The sequence below is a fragment of the Mus caroli genome, unplaced genomic scaffold (assembly GCF_978045245.1).
Source record: "Mus caroli unplaced genomic scaffold, Mus_caroli_1 scaffold_3, whole genome shotgun sequence".
In the NCBI taxonomy this organism is placed as follows: Eukaryota; Metazoa; Chordata; class Mammalia; order Rodentia; family Muridae; genus Mus; species Mus caroli.
The window spans coordinates 56,430,990-56,451,275 of NW_028227258.1; the positions used below are offsets into that span (position 1 = coordinate 56,430,990).

General features: G+C 36.8%; 1 protein-coding gene and 1 non-coding gene across 3 annotated transcripts in view; one reads left to right on the forward strand and one right to left on the reverse strand.

The window, feature by feature from the left end:
- The window catches only part of Magi3 (membrane associated guanylate kinase, WW and PDZ domain containing 3), a 188,537-nt gene that overhangs the window by 106,431 nt on the left and 61,820 nt on the right, over window positions 1–20,286 (forward strand). For both annotated transcript variants that reach the window (XM_085835602.1, XM_085835603.1), the window contains exons 3-6: window positions 3,062–3,181; window positions 8,086–8,295; window positions 12,351–12,528; window positions 16,381–16,460. In XM_085835602.1, coding sequence (XP_085691728.1) covers window positions 3,062–3,181; window positions 8,086–8,295; window positions 12,351–12,528; window positions 16,381–16,460 — 588 coding nt within the window. The remainder of the gene's footprint in view (window positions 1–3,061; window positions 3,182–8,085; window positions 8,296–12,350; window positions 12,529–16,380; window positions 16,461–20,286) is intronic.
- On the reverse strand, window positions 5,246–5,347 carry LOC147005482 (U6 spliceosomal RNA). The gene has a single exon (XR_015046802.1). It is a non-coding gene; the product is annotated as a U6 spliceosomal RNA (small nuclear RNA).

Sequence of the window (20,286 nt, forward strand, 5' to 3'; positions counted from 1 at the left end):
CCCAGCAACCACATGGTGGCTCACAACCATCCGTAGCGAGATCTGGTGCCCTCTTCTGGAGTGTCTGAAGACAGCTACAGTGTACTTACATATAATAAATAAATCTTAGGAAAAAAAAAAAAAGAGCAGAGATAATGAAATACAAAATAGAAAAGCCATAGAAGAAATGACTAAAGTCAAGATTTTGAAAATATGAACAATTGACAGAGCAAACCTTAGTGTCTGAAATAAGAAAGTGAAGACATGACAGCTGATGTGAGAGTTACGACAATTCTAGGAATAACTTTATACAGCAGGTATTCAGTAAATAGAGGAAATAGGTGACTAGAAACAAAACCCTACCAGGACTTCAGTCATAAATTTTTTAAAAAAAAACATGAGGAGACCTGTAACTTGGGGAAATTAAAATAGTACTCTTCAACATAAAGCTTAAGCCCATTATAAATATTGACCTCCCCAGTCTTAAAATATTAGTAAACCTAATTCAGTTAAAATGATAATATGTAATGAATATGTGGGATTTATGCCAGCAATAAAAATATAGTTTAACCTGTGAATCAATACATGTACATAAACATCTCAGTTAATACAGAAAAATATTTCACAAAATTTAATATTCTATTATGGTTTTTAAAAACCATACTCATCAGATTAGGAATATAAGGAAAGGAAACTACCTCAGTATAATAAAGAATGTATCTGAAAGCCAATTCACACCACACTCAGCAGTGAGCTTTTTCTATAGAAGAGGCAATGTGTGAGGGAGTTTACTTGCTGCTATACTGTTAACTCAGTACTTAGAATTCTAGCCAGAATAATCAGACAACAAAAAGAAGTACGATGACTTTTGGGAGTGGTTCTCTGCATCCACCTTGAGGTTTGGAGAACATACGTACGTCACCAGGCTTGAGTGGGGGTGCTTTTATCCACCGAGCCTTCTCACTTGGCCTAAATAACTTCCCCAATTGAAAAGTTTTGTGCACCAGGTTTTGATCATATTTACTCCTCTCCCTCACCTCTTAAGCAGATTTATCCTCACCTCCTTTCTCTGCTTACCCAATTTTGTATCTTTTTCCCCCCATCAAGGTCAATTTGTGCTGCACAAATATTCTTGGATGTATGGTCTTCCCCTGGAGTACTGTCAGCTTACCAGGGGTTACATGCTAAGAAAATGGTTCTCAACCTGTGGGTCATGACCCAAGGGGGCGGTCACACATCAGATATCCTGCACATCAGAGATTGATGTTAGGATTCATAACAGTAGCAGAGCTACAGTTACCTAAGTAGTAATGAAATAGTTATGGTTGGTGGTCACCACAATATGGTAAACTGTATTAAATGGTTGTAGCTTTAGAAAGATTGAGTTAAACAAAGTAGAGATTAGCTTTGAACATAGAAAATGTCTTACTGAGTGATTGGGCAAAGATAGAATTCTAGTGTGCTGAGGAGAAAATGAGGAGGTAGAAACCGAGGAAGCAGAGCTCTTTTCTTTGTAAAAAGGAGAAATGCATTATGTAACCTGCACACAAAAAATGTAGAGAGAATATCAAGAAACTAAAGACATTTTTTGAGATAATAAAAGCAAAAGGGTAAGAGAAAAAAAGATTGATTCTTTGTTTAATCTTTATGGGAAGAAGCTAGAGTTTATAGTAATTTGTGATGAGAATTAGCACTAAAGCCATTTTCTTAGCAATATATGTTTTGGAATCCTATAACATCCATGTCTATTAGTAGGAAGGATCATGAGCGTCATCTTGTCCTGCACCACTTTGTAGAAAGATAGTGAACCCCAGATAAGTTAAAAGGCTTTTCTAAATCAGACCGTAGATTATAATAATTTCAGACTAAAGGGAAGTTCTTCCTGCCCCTTTGGTTGGTGCTGTTCTTATGGTATTATTTACAAAATGATTTGCTTATGAATTGAATTTTACATAGACATTATATTTTATAGGAGAGTTCATTTGCACATCCTGTTAGGCTTTGCTACGTAACAAATCGTCTTAAAATTCTGTGGCTTAAAATAGCCATCATGTGCTGTTTGCCATGGCTTTGTGAGTTGTCTGGGTTTAGCTAGATCACTTGTGTGGCAGTCAGTGACAGCTTGACTGGGAGGGGAGAAGCAGGATGGCTCCATCCTTATGTCTGGGAGCCGGGTGCTGTTTGTTGGCTGGAGCTCTCACTACTCAAGGGTCGAGACAACATTCCTTGCATAGTAACAAGAACATTCTGGAAGGATGGGAGATGGAAATATAGACTTCAAAACTTGCACAGCATGCTTACCACTGAATTAATAAAAGAATTAAAATAATTAGGCTGAAGGGAGCAGGTCCACCTTTTAATGAAAAGAGGTGTATGTATTTGTAACCATGGAATTTCCCACTTAAATAGAAAATTTTAAGATACAGTTTTAACTATTCAACTTCCTAGCAACTTTCTACTTAATATGAAGCAAAAAGGCTGCTGGTTGCAGGAATCCTAGTTCAGCATATGAGAAACAACAGTTTTGATAATCAAAATAAGTATACTAAAAGAAGAAACTATATGTTGAAACATTTGTATCCTCTAAGCTCTAAAACAAAAATGCTATATTCAGTAAATCACTGCACAGAATGTTGATGTAGCTATAATTTTCTCAGCCTATTATTTTTATCATTATCATCATCATCTTTCTGGATCAATTTTTCATGTGCGTGCTCTCTTGCTCTCTCGCTCTCTCTCTCTTTTCTCTCTCTCTTACACACTTATACACACATGCACACACACACACACAATTAAAAGTTTTAAAATAAAATCTTTAAAAAAAAAAACTGTATGCCAGGAAATTAAGTCCTCTTTTCAAGTAGTACTAAACTTACTGTAGAGTTTTTATAGATTTGGATTTTATTACTATTTTATTCAAGTATATTTCTCCTATAGTTATTATGATACTTTAATACATCAGATACAATGTATTAAATAACTCTTGTCTTCCTTGTAGTCTTCTTAGACTGAACTTTATAGAATTCTGAGTATTTGTATTTTAAAAAGTATTTTACAAGTATTTTTTTTCTTCTCTCCTTAGGCACTACAAGGGCTCCCAGGGATGGGGAAGTCCCAGGGGTGGACTATAACTTCATTTCTGTTGAACAATTCAAGGCACTGGAAGAAAGCGGAGCGTTGTTAGAAAGTGGAACGTATGATGGTATGTCCCCAAATATGAAAACTACCTCCAGATAACCAGAATTATTTCAGAGGGAATTTCATCAGTAAATACAATTTTAAAAAGTTATTTGGGAGGACTAGGGGGATGGATTAACATTTAAGAACACCGGCTGATCCTTCCTCCAAAAGACTTGCTTCTGATTTCTGATGTTTAGCAGTTGTTAAACTTCAGTTACAGGGGATCCAGTGCCCTCTTCAGGCCTCTGTGGGCACTGCACACATATGGTACACAAATATACATGAGGCAAAATAACTGTATGCATAAAATAAAGTATGTTGCCAGGCAGTGCTGGCTCATGCCTTTAATGCCAGCACTTGGGAGGCAGAGGGAGGCAGATTTCTGAGTCTGAAGCCAGCCTGGTCTACAGAGTGAGTTCCAGGACAGCTAGGGCTACACAGAGAAACCCTGTCTCGAAAACAAACAAACAAAAAAAAAATAAAATAAAATAGAATAAGTCTTAAGACATTATTTGAAAATGTGATTTTCTTTTGATTAGGGAATTCCTAATTTAACAATTAGATGGAATTAGACAATAACCAAAAGCATTACATTACATTTAAAAATTCATTGTGAACAATAAACTGAAAATTAACCAAACTGGGAAGTTTACATATTTCAAAACAACTCCCCATCATCATCTAAACCTAACAAGTGCTTGTTGATGGCTTTCTGTCCAGGGCTGGAAGTCTAAAGTCCATAAACGTTGAAAAGCCTGTGTGTACCTTAAAATCTTGCAGAAAAGGAAGTATAGATTGAGGGATAGCATCAGTAATTGATTTTCATATCTGTTTCCTGTACCCATTTGTTTCCCTGAAGTACAAACTGAAGATCAGTTTCAACTCTTAAATGATTCCATGTTATGTACTTTAAAAAAAAAAAAGAGCACACTTTTCCCTTGGCAAGCTTATCCTCTCCCATAGCACCTTAAATGTTTTCATCCTGTCTTTTTCTTCTTTTCTAAGGAGGCCTTTCACAACTTCTGTGTAGTAAAGACAATGCCTTTCTTACTTTATGCTGTCTTCAATGTATAGAGATGATGGTCAGTAAAGACCCTTGAATGCATCTCATTTACATGCATGCTTGTGCACATGAGTGCACATATTTGTTTCACTTCAGTTACCACATGTGGTCATTTCTTCCTGATAGCCACTTCCACGGTTTTCTTCTCACTGCCACATTGTAGGTCCTTTATTGAGTTCATTATAACATTGTAGGTCCTTTATTGAGTTCATTATAACATTGTAGGGCCCTTATTGAGTTCATTATAACATTGTAGGGCCCTTATTGAGTTCCACACAACATTGTAAGTCCTTTATTGAGTTTATTATAACATTGTAGGGCCCTTATTGAGTCTTTATAACATTGTAGGGCCTTTATTGAGTTCATCATACTATTGCAGTTGCTTTCCCCCTCCCTAGCCCCGCTTCAGTGTCTTGCTTTGTTAGTTCCATCCTGCCCCTTGCTACAGTGCTGGGCTTCCTCATGCTCAGCTCTGATACTTCTGATCACATCCCTTTCTTATTCAGAAAGTTGAGTCATTTCCTTCCTGCCTATAAACTTTGACCTACTTTTTCTGGCCTCAGCTCACATGAATCATCCATTCATTTAAAAATTGATTGGATCATGTTTTATTTATTCAGCAACTACTTGACAAGTATGTACTATATGCCAAGTCTTGTAAGAGACCCAGGAATACTGTGGTGAACAAGATCAAAATGCTATTGCTTTAATAAATTCTGTATTTTAGTAGGGAAGGCCGTGAAAATTAAATTAAGAATAAACTGAGATGCTACAAAGGAAACAAAACAACAAATTTAGAGACAAACAATAGGAATATAATTTTTGCCAAGTGAAGACATCTCAGAGGGATGGACAAGCTAATTTGTTTTCACCTTTTTTCACATAACATTTTTATAGGAACATCTACGGGAATTTCACATCATGTACCTGACAATACGCAGTCCATCTATGTGTGCCCCTCCACCCTGTGACATCCCCCCAAAAGTAAAAATTAAAATAAGAATAAATAACCCCAAGTCCAGTAAAGATCTGGCCTGCTTCATGAATTCTGCATCATCCTTGTACTGGGCCATGCTAATCTCTGTGCAGCTACAGTTTCAGTCTGTGTGCTGCCGAGGCCAGCACTTGTTCTCACTTTTATTCCGATAGCTTACCTCTTCTATTTAACTTTCTTATTCGTTTATATATGTTCTTACAAAAAGTTTATTGTACCTTTTGCACATATTTATTATTTATATGATCTCTGTTCTTTGTCTCATTTTGTTCTCTATTGTCTTCACATATTACTATAGCTTTTAGATTACTCCTTGTTATTACTATCCTACATTTATCTGAATTCATTACGTTTAATTCTTACAGTATGCCATATTTGAGTATTACATTTTATTTCATCATTCTCCTGGTGTCAGACCAAAATTTTCTTACTTGTAGAGGACATTTACGTAGCTTGATGAAGTAGTTTTGAATAGTTGTCTGTTTTCATTCCTCACACCAGAGCACAGGGGTTCTTGTTTGATAAATTTACAAACATAATGGTTCTAGAAGTAGACCTGTTTCAAGGAGAAAAATAAAAGCAAATACAATTACAATCAAGTATAAAAGAACATGTTTATAATCCCAGTACTTGGGAGATAAGAGGCAGCAAGATCAGGAATTCAACCTTAGCCTTGGATAAGATCCTCTTCTAAAAAACAGAGATCCCAGCATGATACTATGTACCTGTAGTCCTAATCCCCGTACTTTGGAAGCAGAGGTAGGGGCAGAGGTGGGGACAGGGGCAGAGAGGCAGTGGCAGATGGATCTCTGGAAGTTAGAGGCCAGTCTGGTCGGGTTAGGGAGATGTGAGAAAATTCTGCTAAATATCGATTTTAAAAGATAAATCTAATACCTAGAGGATATAAATATTCCTATATTCATATAAGCAAACATGTTTATGACATATATAACTACTGTTACTCAGATATTATTATCTACAATTTCATGTTTGAAATATTTATAGTCGATAGCTCTATAAATTAAAAGGTTTTTCTTTATTAAAAGAAAAGCTTTTAGATTAAAAATATCCATTTGCCTGCCTGCCTGCATGTATGTATGTATGCTTGCATACCTTGTTCATGCCTTGTAGACGTTTTATGAATGGTAGTAAGCTACCATGTGGGTGCTAGGAATTGAACCTGGGTCTTGAGCAAGAGAAGCAATTGTTTTTAACTGCTGAGCCATCTCCCCAGCCCTGGGAAGGCCTTTTTAAAAGAAGGACACTATTTTAAAAATTATTATGAAACCCCCAAACCTATCTAGTGACTAGATAGCAATTTGTACTCTGCATATTCCCTTAACTTTTCCTTAAGTATATGTTAATTTTTCTACAGTTAGTTAACTGAGAATTTACAGTAAAATGTAGTTCTGTTGATACTATCATTCCCTAAAACACATGTACTCATTTCTATTTTGGGTGATCCAAATCCTTGATAGTGTGACTACTGAGCTTTAAAACGGAAAAATAGCTGGGTATGGTACTGTCTGTCTTAAATTCCAGAAGAGGCACTGGCAGGTAAATCTCTGTGATTTGAGAATAGCCTGGGTATACACTGTGAGTTCTAACACAGCCAAGGCTACACAGTGAGTTTCTGTCTATACAATACGATAAAATGGGGGAAAATTGAGATTATGGTACATCTTTTCCCCTAACCAAACTCTGCTTACAGTATCAAATGTTTTGCTCGGAAGATCATGAATTAGCTTTTCCCTTGCATCTTCATATGCAGGTCAGAGAATTGACAGAAAGTCTAATTTGTTTTAATTCAAATCTCTGTACCCATCTATATGGCAACCCCCCTTCAAATATGTGTTTGAAAACCAAGAAATAATTGAGTTTGACTTTTTGAATATTGATAATTGTACTTATAGTCAAACATACACAGATTTCACTGTAATGTTTTCTCCTTCTAACATATGGATTTAGAGTATACTATTTATTTCTAGATTTGTCTTAGTGTTATGTAGCCTAACATGATTTTTTTCTATCTAGGGAAAAATGACCAATTATTTTTTTTTAATTTCCATTATGTCAATCTGTATCTTAATTATCTCTTTTAGAACTGAACAGTTTGATTAAAAGTGTGATATTTTATAAGCACAATAATAAAAGGTGAAAATTTTTTATTCTTAAGTTAGATTTAGCTTTTTATAACAGTAACATAATGATTGATATAAAGTCAAAAGGAGTGGGAACAGTGATTGTTGAGACAGCTAGACTCCTGAACACTTTCCCATGGTGCCTGCCTGCTCAGTACGAGCTGCATAACAAACTGAAAGTTATTCCATTTGTTTTTATTCTTACCTTGACCAAGTACTGGTACTGGAAAAATCAAAGATCCTCAGAAAAACACATTAAACTATCGCTTGCTCTTCTGAGTATATACTAGTATAGAACTTGATATATAATGGCTCTTCAATAAATTGTCAGGTAATATAATTCAAGTGTGCAGAAAGCTTTTTAAAATTACACAACAGCTTATATTCCTATATGAAATAGTTCTTAGCCTTTGTATATATCCTCATTTTAGTAAAATAATTCATTTTATACATTAGAATAAAATTATTTAATTTTATATACCTTTTGTGTTTTTCATTATTTTATAAGAGAATCAATGCTTTTATATTTCCAAATTCAGCCCTAATTCAGAACCTGTATAAAACAAAATTAAAATATGAGCAGTATTAGTATGATAGCTAGCATATGACAAGATATGAGAAATTAGTCATACAGAATGCTTTGTTTGGCCTTTTAGTCAGTGACAGAGGCATTCTTTAAGCTTGGTCAGCATTCGTACTTTCAGCTACCATCATTTTGTACACCACAGGAAATTTCTATGGCACACCCAAGCCTCCAGCAGAGCCTAGTCCTTTCCAGCCCGATCCAGTTGATCAGGTCCTCTTTGACAATGAGTTTGACACAGAATCCCAAAGAAAAAGAACCACATCTGTCAGCAAGATGGAAAGGATGGACAGCTCTCTCCCTGAAGAAGAAGAAGATGAGGACAAAGAAGCTGTTAATGGCAGTGGAAGCATGGGTTTGTAAACATATTAACAACTTCTGATTGGTCTTAGATTGGCTTTAATCTTGAATTGAAATACTAAAGATTTTCTTGAACTATATGCAGAGCAGGTGCTAGGATTCTAATTCTCTATGAAAGCTGTGTGGAAGGAACAATGTATATTTCTGTGGGTCATCTTGTAAACTAATATGAGTTAGCAATAATAAGCTGTCATTAATGATGTGGCATCACCTTATCTGAACTACTTGTAATGCTGGGATATGGGAATCTTTCTGGCATAGTTCTACTTCCCAGGATTAAAACAAAATTGGTTTTATAATACAGCCTTCAACCCAAAGCACATAGACTTTGGAGGTATGTCAGAAGAAATTATCTGAAAAGTTCATTAGCAATATTTTTAATTTAAATTCTGGATCTACTCAAAGATAATTTGCAAATAAAATTGATATTTTTTGTATCTTTTGCTTAACTTTCATATTTCTCACTGAATGAAAATAAAAATGTGAGGGTGAAGAATCTTCTCTGAGTGTCCCTGAATAAATTTGTAATTTCCAGGAGGTCCTTACATTTAATTGAGAGAGGACTGGGAAGCCAGACCTTAAAAAGATGGACATTAGTGTTATTTTTGTAGCCATTTTCTTTGTAATACTAGTATGTGAACTCTATGAATACTGGAATTTTGGGGAGGTTATGTTTTCATCACTGTATCTACTACACCAAGAACAGTACCTGGCATATAGAAGGAAGTAAATGTTTATCCTGTCCTTGGATTTGCAGCCTATCTCTATATGATCCCAAAACATTTTCAATTTCCCTCATCACTTATTAAAATTTCCCTTGTATATACCTATTGCCTTATATGATCATTGTTTATTTCCCCCTACAGATAGCGAGATCTGGCTATTGTTTTAACTTCTCAGTACTTATGTTTAGTGTTAAATGAGTTAGCCAGTGTATTTAGGTGTCAAGACAAAGATTGTGTTTTCAAAGGTTTAGTCATTTGGAGTTACATCAAGAAAATATTATATATACATCATTTAGTTGGTGTCTTAGGGTTTCTATTCCTGCACAAACATCATGACCAAAAAGCAAGTTGGGGAGGAAAGGGTTTATTTAGCTTACACTTCCACATTGCTGTTTTCACTAAAGGAAGTCAGGACTGGAACTCAAGCAGGTCAGAAAGCAGGAGCTGGTGCAGAGGCCATGGAGGGATGTTCTTTACTGGCTTGCTTCCCCTGGCTTGCTCAGCCTGCTCTCTTATAGAACCAAGACTACCAGCCCAGAGATGGTCGTACCCACAAGGGGACCTCCTCCCTTGATCACTAATTGAGAAAATGCCCCACAGCTGGATCTCATGGAGGCATTTCCTCACCTGAAGCTCCTTTCTCTGTGATAACTCCAGCTGTGTCAAGTTGACACAAAACCAGCTGGTACAGTTGGTATTGCTATTGTCTGGCCTATTTTCCCCAGTTGTAAATCACTTCCAGATTGACTTCTACATTGGATACCTTTAAATCTTTATTACATATTCTGCAAGGAAAATAAACTAGGAATTTTATTCATTTGTTCATTTAACAAATAGTTATTGAACGTCTGGTGGGCTACTGAGTGCTAGCCATTTGTTCTAAATGCCAGAAATAAGATAGTGAACAAAACAGACAAAAACTCCTGTTCTCAGAGTTTACTTTCTGATGAGAGAGTCATAACTGGACAAACAACATATATAGTGTGTCTGATGTGGGGAGGTAGAAAGTAGAGGTAGTCAACTTGCAGTTTTAGATAAACTGTCAGAAAAGACTTGAAACAAATGAGTAAAGTCCAGCTATCCAAGAGAAGAATATTCCTAACAGAGGCAACTGTAAACTGTAACTTTAAATTCTTGAAATGGCCGTATGCCTGGGATATTTAGACAACAGCAAAGGAGCTGATGTGTGGTCATGGTGTGGCTAAGATATTGTATATGATTTAAGCAGAATGATGAAAGATAAAAGGATGCAATAGTGACAGGTGAGGTCAGGCAATAATGATGGGAGGAGAATACATGCTGCATTGTTCTCGAGACCAGAGTAAGGATCCAGGAGTTTATTTTGAGATGTGAGGTCACAGTTGCATTTTGAGAAGAGGACTATGTAACAGGCTTAGTGGGCTCATTCTGGCTCCTCTTTTGAGATAGGCAATAGGAAGGCATAGGCATGAATGGGGATGGCAATTAGGAAGCTACTGCATATAGATGGAAGAAAGCAACCAATTATGTCAGATGCTATTGAGAGTTCAAATGAGATGTGGACTGAGAATCAGTCATTGGATTTGATCATGTGTAGATCATTGATGATCTTGCTAAGTATAGTTTTATTAATAAAGTTCAGAAGCCTTGATTGGGTGAGGTCCATAGAGAAATGGAGGAGTGGAAGCAGAGGTAGCAAATCTAAACTGTCTGAGGGGGTTTGACATAGAGTGAGAAACTTGAGAGCCTTGTCAGAGGAGAAAGATAACTTTATTATTTTTTTAAAATAATGGAGAAGTGACATGTTTATATATGGAGAGATATGATTTAATAGATAGGGAAGATTGGTGGTATAGAAAGGAGAGTAGGGGGCTGGAGAGATGGCTCGGCAGTTAAGAGCACTGACTGCTCTTCCAGAAGTCCTGAGTTCAATTCCCAGCCACCACATGGTGGCTCACAGCTATCTGTAATGGGACCCAATGCACCCTTCTTGAGTGTGTCTGAAGACAGCTACAATGTACTGATATAAATAAAAATAAATAAATCTTTAAAAAAATCAAAAGAGATATAATTTTTAAAAGAAAGGAAGGAAGGAAGAAGGAAAGAAAGAAAGAAAGAATGAAAGAAAAGAAAAGAAAGGGAGAAAGGAGAGTGACTAAAGGTAGAAAAGAGTCAGGTATTGTTAATAGTTAGAGGGTTAGCCTTAGGAAGAAACACAGACTTTCTTCAGTAGTAATAAGTGATGGTGGGTAAATGGGCTCGGTCGAGTGAATGATGGGAGTTTTTATAGTTCTTTTGTGCTTGTACTTGGTTCTGTTTTATCCATGAAATAATCAACAAAGTCATCATAAGATACAGGATAAGAAAAAAGGTAGTTCAGTAGCCTCCGATAAGCTGAAACTTCACTTTCTCAAGTTTATATTACCCACAGTCAGAAGTGGTCTAAAGATATTAGTGAATAGCACAATATTTGGTGTGTGTGTGTGGGGAAATATATCCGCATAACTTCTAGAACAGAATATTGTTATTATGTGTCCTATTTTAGTTGTTGCTATTGATCTCTCAGTAAGTAGCGAGATTAATAAATTGTGTGACTAGGTTTATTCAGGGTGACTGTGCCCGAAGCTTTTCCTTAGTTCAGAGGTATTGCATAGAAATCATGAAAATGATACAATGTATCATTTTTAAGTTCTAGGAACGTTTTAACTGTATTACTGCATTACTTGTAGACTCCCTAGACAATAACCAGATTTTAATTTGCCTAGTATTACCAGAATTATATTTACATTTAAAAATAAATGATTATTTAAATACCTGTGTTAAAAATGTATAAAGCTGCTTAGTATAGCAGTCAAAAGTGCAGGCTGCTTAGAGTCAAGTCCTGGGTTTGCTGTTTGATGGCTGTGTGACCTGACTAACTTAACCTCTCTGTGGCTTGGTTTCCTCCATCTATAGAATGGTGGTAATAATGATGTTGCTATGAGGATTATGAGTTACTATATGTTAAGCATTTAAAATAGAGCTTGACACATAAAAGGTCTGTGTAATAAGTACTGTGCTGCTGTACATAGTACAGTACTTCCTGAATTGATTCTAGTGGTGTTTTTTTGTTTGTTTTTTCTGCCTTCCCAGCATCAGATGAGTAGAATTCCTTTTAATTAGAAAATGGAGAAAACCTGAGTATTTTTATTATTTCAAAGTTAATAAAAACATACATAATAGATAAGAACATTTACAATATTTAATTGCAATGTTATATAGGCATTGATGTATATGCACTTGGCATTTTGTTCAAGAAAACAAGCAAACTTTACCCTTTATGCCGTTCTGTTTTCAACAATGACAGAAACTAGAGAGATGCATTCTGAGACATCTGACTGCTGGATGAAGACTGTTCCAAGTTATAACCAAACAAATAGCTCCATGGACTTTAGAAATTATATGATGAGAGATGAGAATCTGGAACCGCTGCCCAAAAACTGGGAAATGGCCTACACGGACACAGGAATGATCTACTTCATTGAGTAAGCAAATGTCTGTATTTCTTCCAGCATGCCCTGTCACTAGGAGAATAAACTGAAATCTTGAAAGAGAGGGAGAGGGAGGGGCAGGGGCAGGGGGAAGGAGAGGGGGAGGGGTTGGGAGAGAGAGAGAGAGAGAGAGAGAGAGAGAGAGAGAGAGAGAGAAGAAAACCATAGTTTGATTACTCGTGCCAATATCTCTAAGCTTTCACTTGTTTTTATTTAAAAATATTTCCATTTGAGTTGATTCTTCATCTAGTTATTTCCTTGAATGGTATCTCCCCTCCTCCAATCTCCCCTCCTCCACTAATATAGTATATTTGGCCTCTGGAGAGTGTGCATGTGTCAAAGCCAGAGGTCAACCTCAGATGTCATTCCTCAGGTTCTGTCCACTTTGTTTGTAAGACAGGGTCTCTCATTGGACTGGAGATCGCCCTTGAGTCTTTTCTGGCTGATCAGTAACCTTCTGCTCCTCCTGTCCAGTGCTAAACAGACAGGGGCACCCACCATACCTGACTCTTTATGTGACTTCAGGGGCACCCACCATGCACCACCAGGAATGTCCCCATTCCTGGCCTCTGGTTTGGAAATAGGTGATGGGAAAAGGATAAAGAATATTTGTTTCGCTCGAAGGAAAAAAAAAACCTTTTAGGTAGATTTCCCAACTTAATAAGCTTTTCAAAAATTATGCCAAGAGCTAGGTGTGGTGGTGCACACCTTTAATCCTAGTACTCAGAAGGCAGAGACAGAAGGATTTCTCTCAGTTCAACGCTAGTCTGCTCTACATGGCAAATTCCAGGTTAAATCATGAAACCCTGTCTCAAACCAACCAACGAAATGATCAACATGGAGAGAAGCATATTATCATTATATAACCTCAGTGTTTTTAGTCCTAAAGCTATAGTTGGTGTATTGAGATAATATATTTAGGAAATACAGTAGGAAATACCACTGATCTTTAAAGTAATTAGTACAATAGAAGCCTATAAATAGGAGGCTCTTTATGGAAAAGTATTAATATAATATTCATAGAGATACTGAATACCACATAATTAGATCAGCCTAAAATTGAATGTTGTTTGCTCTAGAGAATGTTATGCAAATAATTTATTCAAAGTTCAATAAAAAAAGATTTTTTATATTCCTATGTACCTTGAAGCCTAATCTTTAAAACTATTTGTTCAGGAGTAGAGTAATTATATAGTAAAGTTACATAATATAATAATTAAGTAACTAGAAATACTTAGGTCTGGATACTACAGTCAGAGAATTTCTCTTTCTCTGTCTGTCTGTCTGTCTGTCTGTCTGTCTGTTTCTCTGTATCTCTTTGTGTCTCTCTGTCTCTCAACCCTTTTGTCATTAATTAATGCTCAGGACCTCAGTCTGCTTCTTCAGACCGTCTAATGAATGAGCATTTTTCTTCTACCAAGTCAGAGTTTAGTGCTTAAAAGACAGATTTTGAGGACGAGGTCTTTTACCACATATAGTACATTCTCGTAAACATTAGTGGACAGGTGTACACAAAACAATACAACCACACATACTCTTGTATGAACAATTGAAGGGATTTTCAAGGACAGTTTATATAAGGAGAATTTATTTTTTAAAAAAGTCTTCATAGTTAAATATGTTAAAGACCTAAACAGTAAGAATTGAAACTAGGGACTAGAGAAAGATGGCTCAGTGGTTAAGAGTGCTTACTCTGCTGCCAGAGGACCCAGGTTCAGTTGCAAGCATCTGTATCAGGAAGCTGGCAGCCACTCATAATTCTAGTTCCTGAGGATCTGATGCCCTCTGGCAACCTTGGGTACTATTCCAGAATGTGGCGATGTAGACTTACATAGGAACACACTCATACATATAAAACAAATGCATTTTTTCAACAAGAATTGAAACTAAACTACTAAGTGAAAATACAGGGAGAAATTATATTTAACAAAGACTTTCTGATAGGAAACAAAAGCAACAACAACAAAGGAGGTTATAAACTAAAAAGTTTTTCATGAGGTGGTCAGTGAGTAAAAAGGCAAATTGTGCCGTAGGAGAAAAGTTTCCAAACTATATGTTGAACAGAGAGTTTGTAGATACAAAATACAGGTGAATATTTACTGATAGGGTAACAGCTTTGTTCCTGGACGTAATGTGGCAGATCTGTGTTAACTGCTTATGTTCAAATGCATGACTATGAGAAAGAATATTAGTGTAGATCCAGAATGTTTAACATTCTAGGAATATCTTGTGAATACTGTTTTATTCTCTGGGGAATATTGGGTAAGATCTTAACAGATGACCTGTTTTTGCTAATTTAGCAATCACATTTGCATTGGTATACTCAAAGTCAGACTTTTCTCAAGTAGAAATTGAATTTGGTTTAAGAAGGTATTTCCACAGCTTTTTTTGTTTGTTTTTTTCTGACCATTTGTTTTCTCCTAGGAATCTAGGAGTTAGGATCTCTTCCATTTTACTAAATTTGATTCCATTGGTTTTATTTTAGGGCTATTCTCTCTGTGTAAAGATGTATGACACACATTCTAAAGTACTCTATTTCATATACAAATTATTTAGTTTATACACATGGCTGTGGTCTGCCAACAAGCATCATATCCAAAAGTAGTCACAGACTGTGAGGGCTAGAGACAGTTAGAGAGGACACAGGGTGGCTTCTGCTTTATAGCCCTTTCTCCTCTCCTCCCCTCCCCTCCCCTCCCCTCCCCTCCCCTCCCCTCCCCTCCCCTCCCCTCCCCTCCTTCCTTCCCCCTCCCCTCCTCTCCTCTCTTCTTTTTGAGAAGTGGACAAGGAAACAGAATTTCTTCATATCACTATGTCCATAGAACTTCAATATACTTTTCTAATATGCCTATGTCAGACATTTTTATTATGTGCATATGTGTCTACATGTGTGTGTACATACATGTAGCACAAGTACATGTGTGTAGGAACAGGTGCACTGTATATAGGCTGTGCAAGTGGAGGACAGCTCTGTTTCAGGGACTTTAAACTCTGATCGTGTTTAATAGTTTTAGCATTCCTGCCTTGTGTGGTGACTTGGCCTGAAGCTGACTCACTATAGCTTATAATAAAATCAATCCTGTTGTTCTTTGACAGCAGCTTTTGGCTCACTTCATAGACATGAGCATGGTCTCTCTGCTCTGCTCCACCTTTTTTGTTTGTTTCTTTCATGTGATCCATGTTGATGAAAATACAGTTTTATAGAATAGTGTTTAACCAGAGCCATAATTATTACTGGTATATTGCAGAAACAGCCACCTTAAAAATTACAAGTTTAATCTTAAAGAATCTCTGTGAGAACAGAACCTTTGTTTGATATTTGCCTCTACATTTTCAGCCCCTTGCACTGTACATACAAATGACAGTTACTCCAAAAAAGAAAGAGAAAGAAAGAAAGAAAGAAAGAAAGAAAGAAAGAAAGAAAGAAAGAAAGGAAAGAACTGCAGTACTTTTTAATAAAAAGAAAGGAAGGAGTTCCTATAGCAGGCAAACATGATTTTTAGTCTGGCTTTGCCAGCTAGCAATACACAGCATGTGGCTATGTGCCCACCCTTTGAAATGTTTTGACTGCTTAAATAAGCTTATCATTCTGTACTTGGCTTTTGATCTCTTCTTTAAACTCTTCATTCTCAAACTTGTGCCTCTAGAATTACCTTTCCTTTATGGCAATTTCCAAGCAATGGATTGGGAACAATAGGGGTATTGAGTCTGTGGAATACAGATGTAGCCTGTAGGAGATAAATGTTCTAATGTCATGCTTTTCAGTTATTTTGAATCTTTGCTTTTGAGATACTTTTCTCCCTATTTTTCTTACTATTTCTAACTGAGATCTTTATCCTGCTGCAGTCATAATACGAAGACAACCACCTGGTTGGATCCTCGTCTGTGCAAGAAAGCCAAAGCCCCTGAAGACTGTGAAGATGGAGGTAGAGATTCAGATTAGGCTTTTTCTCTTAATCCTTCCTCACTCTTCTTGCCTAGATAATGTGTTTTCCAAAAGCCTAAGCAAATAATAATATTCATAAGCACACCAGCTATGGATTGTAATCATAATTAGCTGATGGTAATAATTATGTCATTATATATAATTTTATAGGAGTTTTTAAAACTGCCCCTTAAAAGAGAAAAATACCTCTGCTGCTTTTAAATGTATATCCTAAAGTCAAACTTTTAAAATTCTAAATATTCAATAAATTAGGTACAACTTCATTATGTTTGATGCAGAGCATAGGTCACTAAGTTTGAAGACTTACTCTAAACTACAGAAATTAAGACAATATAGGACTTACAGATGGACACACAAATCAAGGTAACAGGATATTACCAGCAGAGTCCAGAAATAGTTTGATGCATATCTTGTCCCTTGATTTATTAACTTGCCACGAATCAATTTACTGAGGCAAAGAAAACATCTTTAACACATGTGCTGGAAAAAGTTGACATTGTGAACATAGGCCCTGGTTTCTGTCTCTACTACTACAAAATATATAAGTAAAATAAAAAAGAGCATCCTAGGAAAGCAAACCTAATCTGTACCTCATTTCCTAGACAAAAATTAATTTCAGATAAATCAAAATCCTAATCATAAAGCTAAGCCATAAATACAGGAGAATTTACTGCTGATGTGGGGACTGGAAGTCTCTATACAAGCTGTAAACAGTGGGATGAGAAGGAAAGTTCTGTACTTAATGTTCTATACTTAATTAAAAATTTTTAAATGTTCATTAAAAGATACCACTAAAAAAATGAGTAAGTCAAGCCAATCGTGGTTAGCACAGGCCTATAATGCTAGCTGTTCATGAAGCTGAAGCACAAAGATTGCAAATTTAATAGCAGCCTGGGAAACATAGTAAGACCCTATCTAAAACTTGGGAAATATATTTAAAGGATCTATAGGTCAGTGGTAGAGCACTTGTGGAGCCCTGAGAAGGGGAGATGAGAAAAAATTAATGGACCAAGTCCCAGGTTTTGCAGTATATAATTAACAGAGGAATTATGGTAAGAATCTATAAAGAACTATTTAATGAATTGTTTTTAGTTTTCCTATTTTTATTAATAAAGTTTTTAAGCCGGGCGTGGTGGCGCACGCCTTTAATCCCAGCACTCGGGAGGCAGAGGCAGGCGGATTTCTGAGTTCGAGGCCAGCCTGGTCTACAAAGTGAGTGCCAGGACAGCCACGGCTACACAGAGAAACTCTGTCTCGAAAAACCAAAAAAAATAAATAAATAAATAAAGTTTTTATTGGCATACATATAAACAACCCACACACACACACATATGTTCAGCTTCAGGATTTTTCATAAGTGTAACACGCTAACATAGCCAGCACCATAAAATTATCTGTAGCAACTTCTTTAGTTAAAACCATGATTCTAATGGAGGAGTCCACTCCCAGTTCCTTCAGAGTTCAGTTCACCTGGGTTTTGCTATACAAATATAAATAAATAATAGTGAATATGCTCCCTAAGAATGTCTAATATCTTATGTGAAGTTTATTAACATGATCCAACAAAACAGTTTCATTTAACTCTGTTGATTATTACTGTGTAGCATTTGAATGAACATCCTATAGTTGACTTACCTATTTTTTTTATTTTTTTTATTACATATTTTCTTCATTTACATTTCCAATGCTATCCCAAAAGTCCCCCATACCCTCCCCACCACACTCCTCTACCCACCCACTCCCACTTCTTGGCCCTGGCTTTCCCCTGTACTGAGGCATATAAAGGCCTCTCTTTCCAATGATGGCTGATTAGGCCATCTTCTGATACATACGCAGCTAGAAACATGAGCTCTGGGGGGTACTGGTTAGTTCATATTGTTGTTCCACCTATAGGGTTGCAGATCCCCCCAGCTCCTTGGGTAATTTCTCTAGCTCCTCCACTGGGGGCCCTGTGATCCATCCAATAGCTGACTGTGAGCATCCACTTCTGTGTTTGCTAGGCCCCAGCATAGCCTCACAAGAAACAGCTATATCTGGGTCCTTTCAGCAAAATCTTGCCAGTGTATGCAATGGTGTCAGCATTTGGAGGCTGATTATGGGATGGATCCCTGGGTATGGCAGTCTCTAGATGGTCCATCCTTTCGTCTCAGCTCCAAACTTGTCTCTGTAACTCCTTCCATGGGTGTTTTGTTCCCAATTCTAAGAAGGGGCAAAGTGTCCACATTTTGGTCTTCGTTCTTCTTGAGTTTCATGTGTTTTGCAGATTGTATCTTGTATCTTGGGGATTCTAAGTTTCTGGGCTAATATCTACTTATCAGTGAGTACATATCATGTGAGTTCTTTTGTGATTGGGTTACCTCACTCAGGATGATGCCCTCTAGGTCCATCCATTTGCCTAGGAATTTCATAAATTCATTCTTTTTAATAGCTGACTGGTATTCTATTGTGTAAATGTACTACATTTTCTGTATCCATTCCTCTGTTGAGGGACATCTGGGTTCTTTCCAGCTTCTGGCTATTATAAATAAGGCTGCTATGAACATAGTGGAGCATGTGTCCTTCTTACCAGTTAGAACATCTTCTGGATATATGCTCAGGAGAGGTATTGCGGGATCCTCTGGTAGTACTATGTCCAATTTTCTGAGGAACCGCCAGACTGATTTCCAGAGTGGTTGTACCAGCTTGCAAGCCCACCAACAATGGAGGAGTGTTACTCTTTCTCCACATCCTCGCCAGCATCTGCTGTCACCTGAATTTTTGATCTTAGCCATTCTGACTGGTGTGAAGTGGAATCTCAGGGTCATTTTGATTTGCATTTCCCTGATGATTAAGGATGTTGAACATTTTTTCAGGTGCTTCTCTGCCATTCAGTATTCCTCAGATGAGAATTCTTTGTTTAGCTCTGTATCCCATTTTTAAATAGGGTTATCTGATTTTCTGGAGTCCACCTTCTTGAGTTCTTTATATATATTGGATATTAGTTCCCTATCTGATTTAGGATAGGTAAAGATCCTTTCCCAATCTGTTGGTGGCCTTTTGTCTTATTGACAGTGTCTTTTGCCTTATAGAAGCTTTGCAATTTTATGAGATCCCATTTGTCATTTCTCGATCTTACAGCACAAGCCATTGCTGTTCTGTTCAGGAATTTTTCCCCTGTGCACATATCTCCGAGGCTTTTCCCCACTTTCTCCTCTATAAGTTTCACTGTCTCTGGTTTTATGTGGAGTTCCTTGATCCACTTAGATTTGACCTTAATACAAGGAGATAGGAATGGATCAATTCGCATTCTTCTACATGTTAACCGCCAGTTGTGCTAGCACCATTTGTTGAAAATGCTGTCTTTTTTCCACTGGATGGTTTTAGCTCCCTTGTCAAAGATCAAAGGTGTGTGGGTTCATTTCTGGGTCTTCAATTCTATTCCAGTGGTCTACTTGTCTGTAGCTATACCAGTACCATGCAGTTTTTATCACAATTGCTGTATAGTACAGCTTTAGGGCAGGCATGGTGATTCCACCAGAGGTTCTTTTATCCTTGAGAAGAGTTTTTGCTATCCTAGGTTTTTTGTTATTCCAGATGAATTTGCAGATTGCTTTTTCTAATTCGTTGAAGAATTGAGTTGGACTTTTGATGGGGATTGCATTGAATCTGTAGATTGCTTTTGGCAAGATAGCCATTTTTACTATATTGATCCTGCCAATCCATGAGCATGGGAGATCTTTACATCTTCTGAGATCTTCTTCAATTTCTTTCTTCAGAGACTTGAAGTTCTTTTCATAAAAACTTGTTATGTATAGATGTTTGGTATA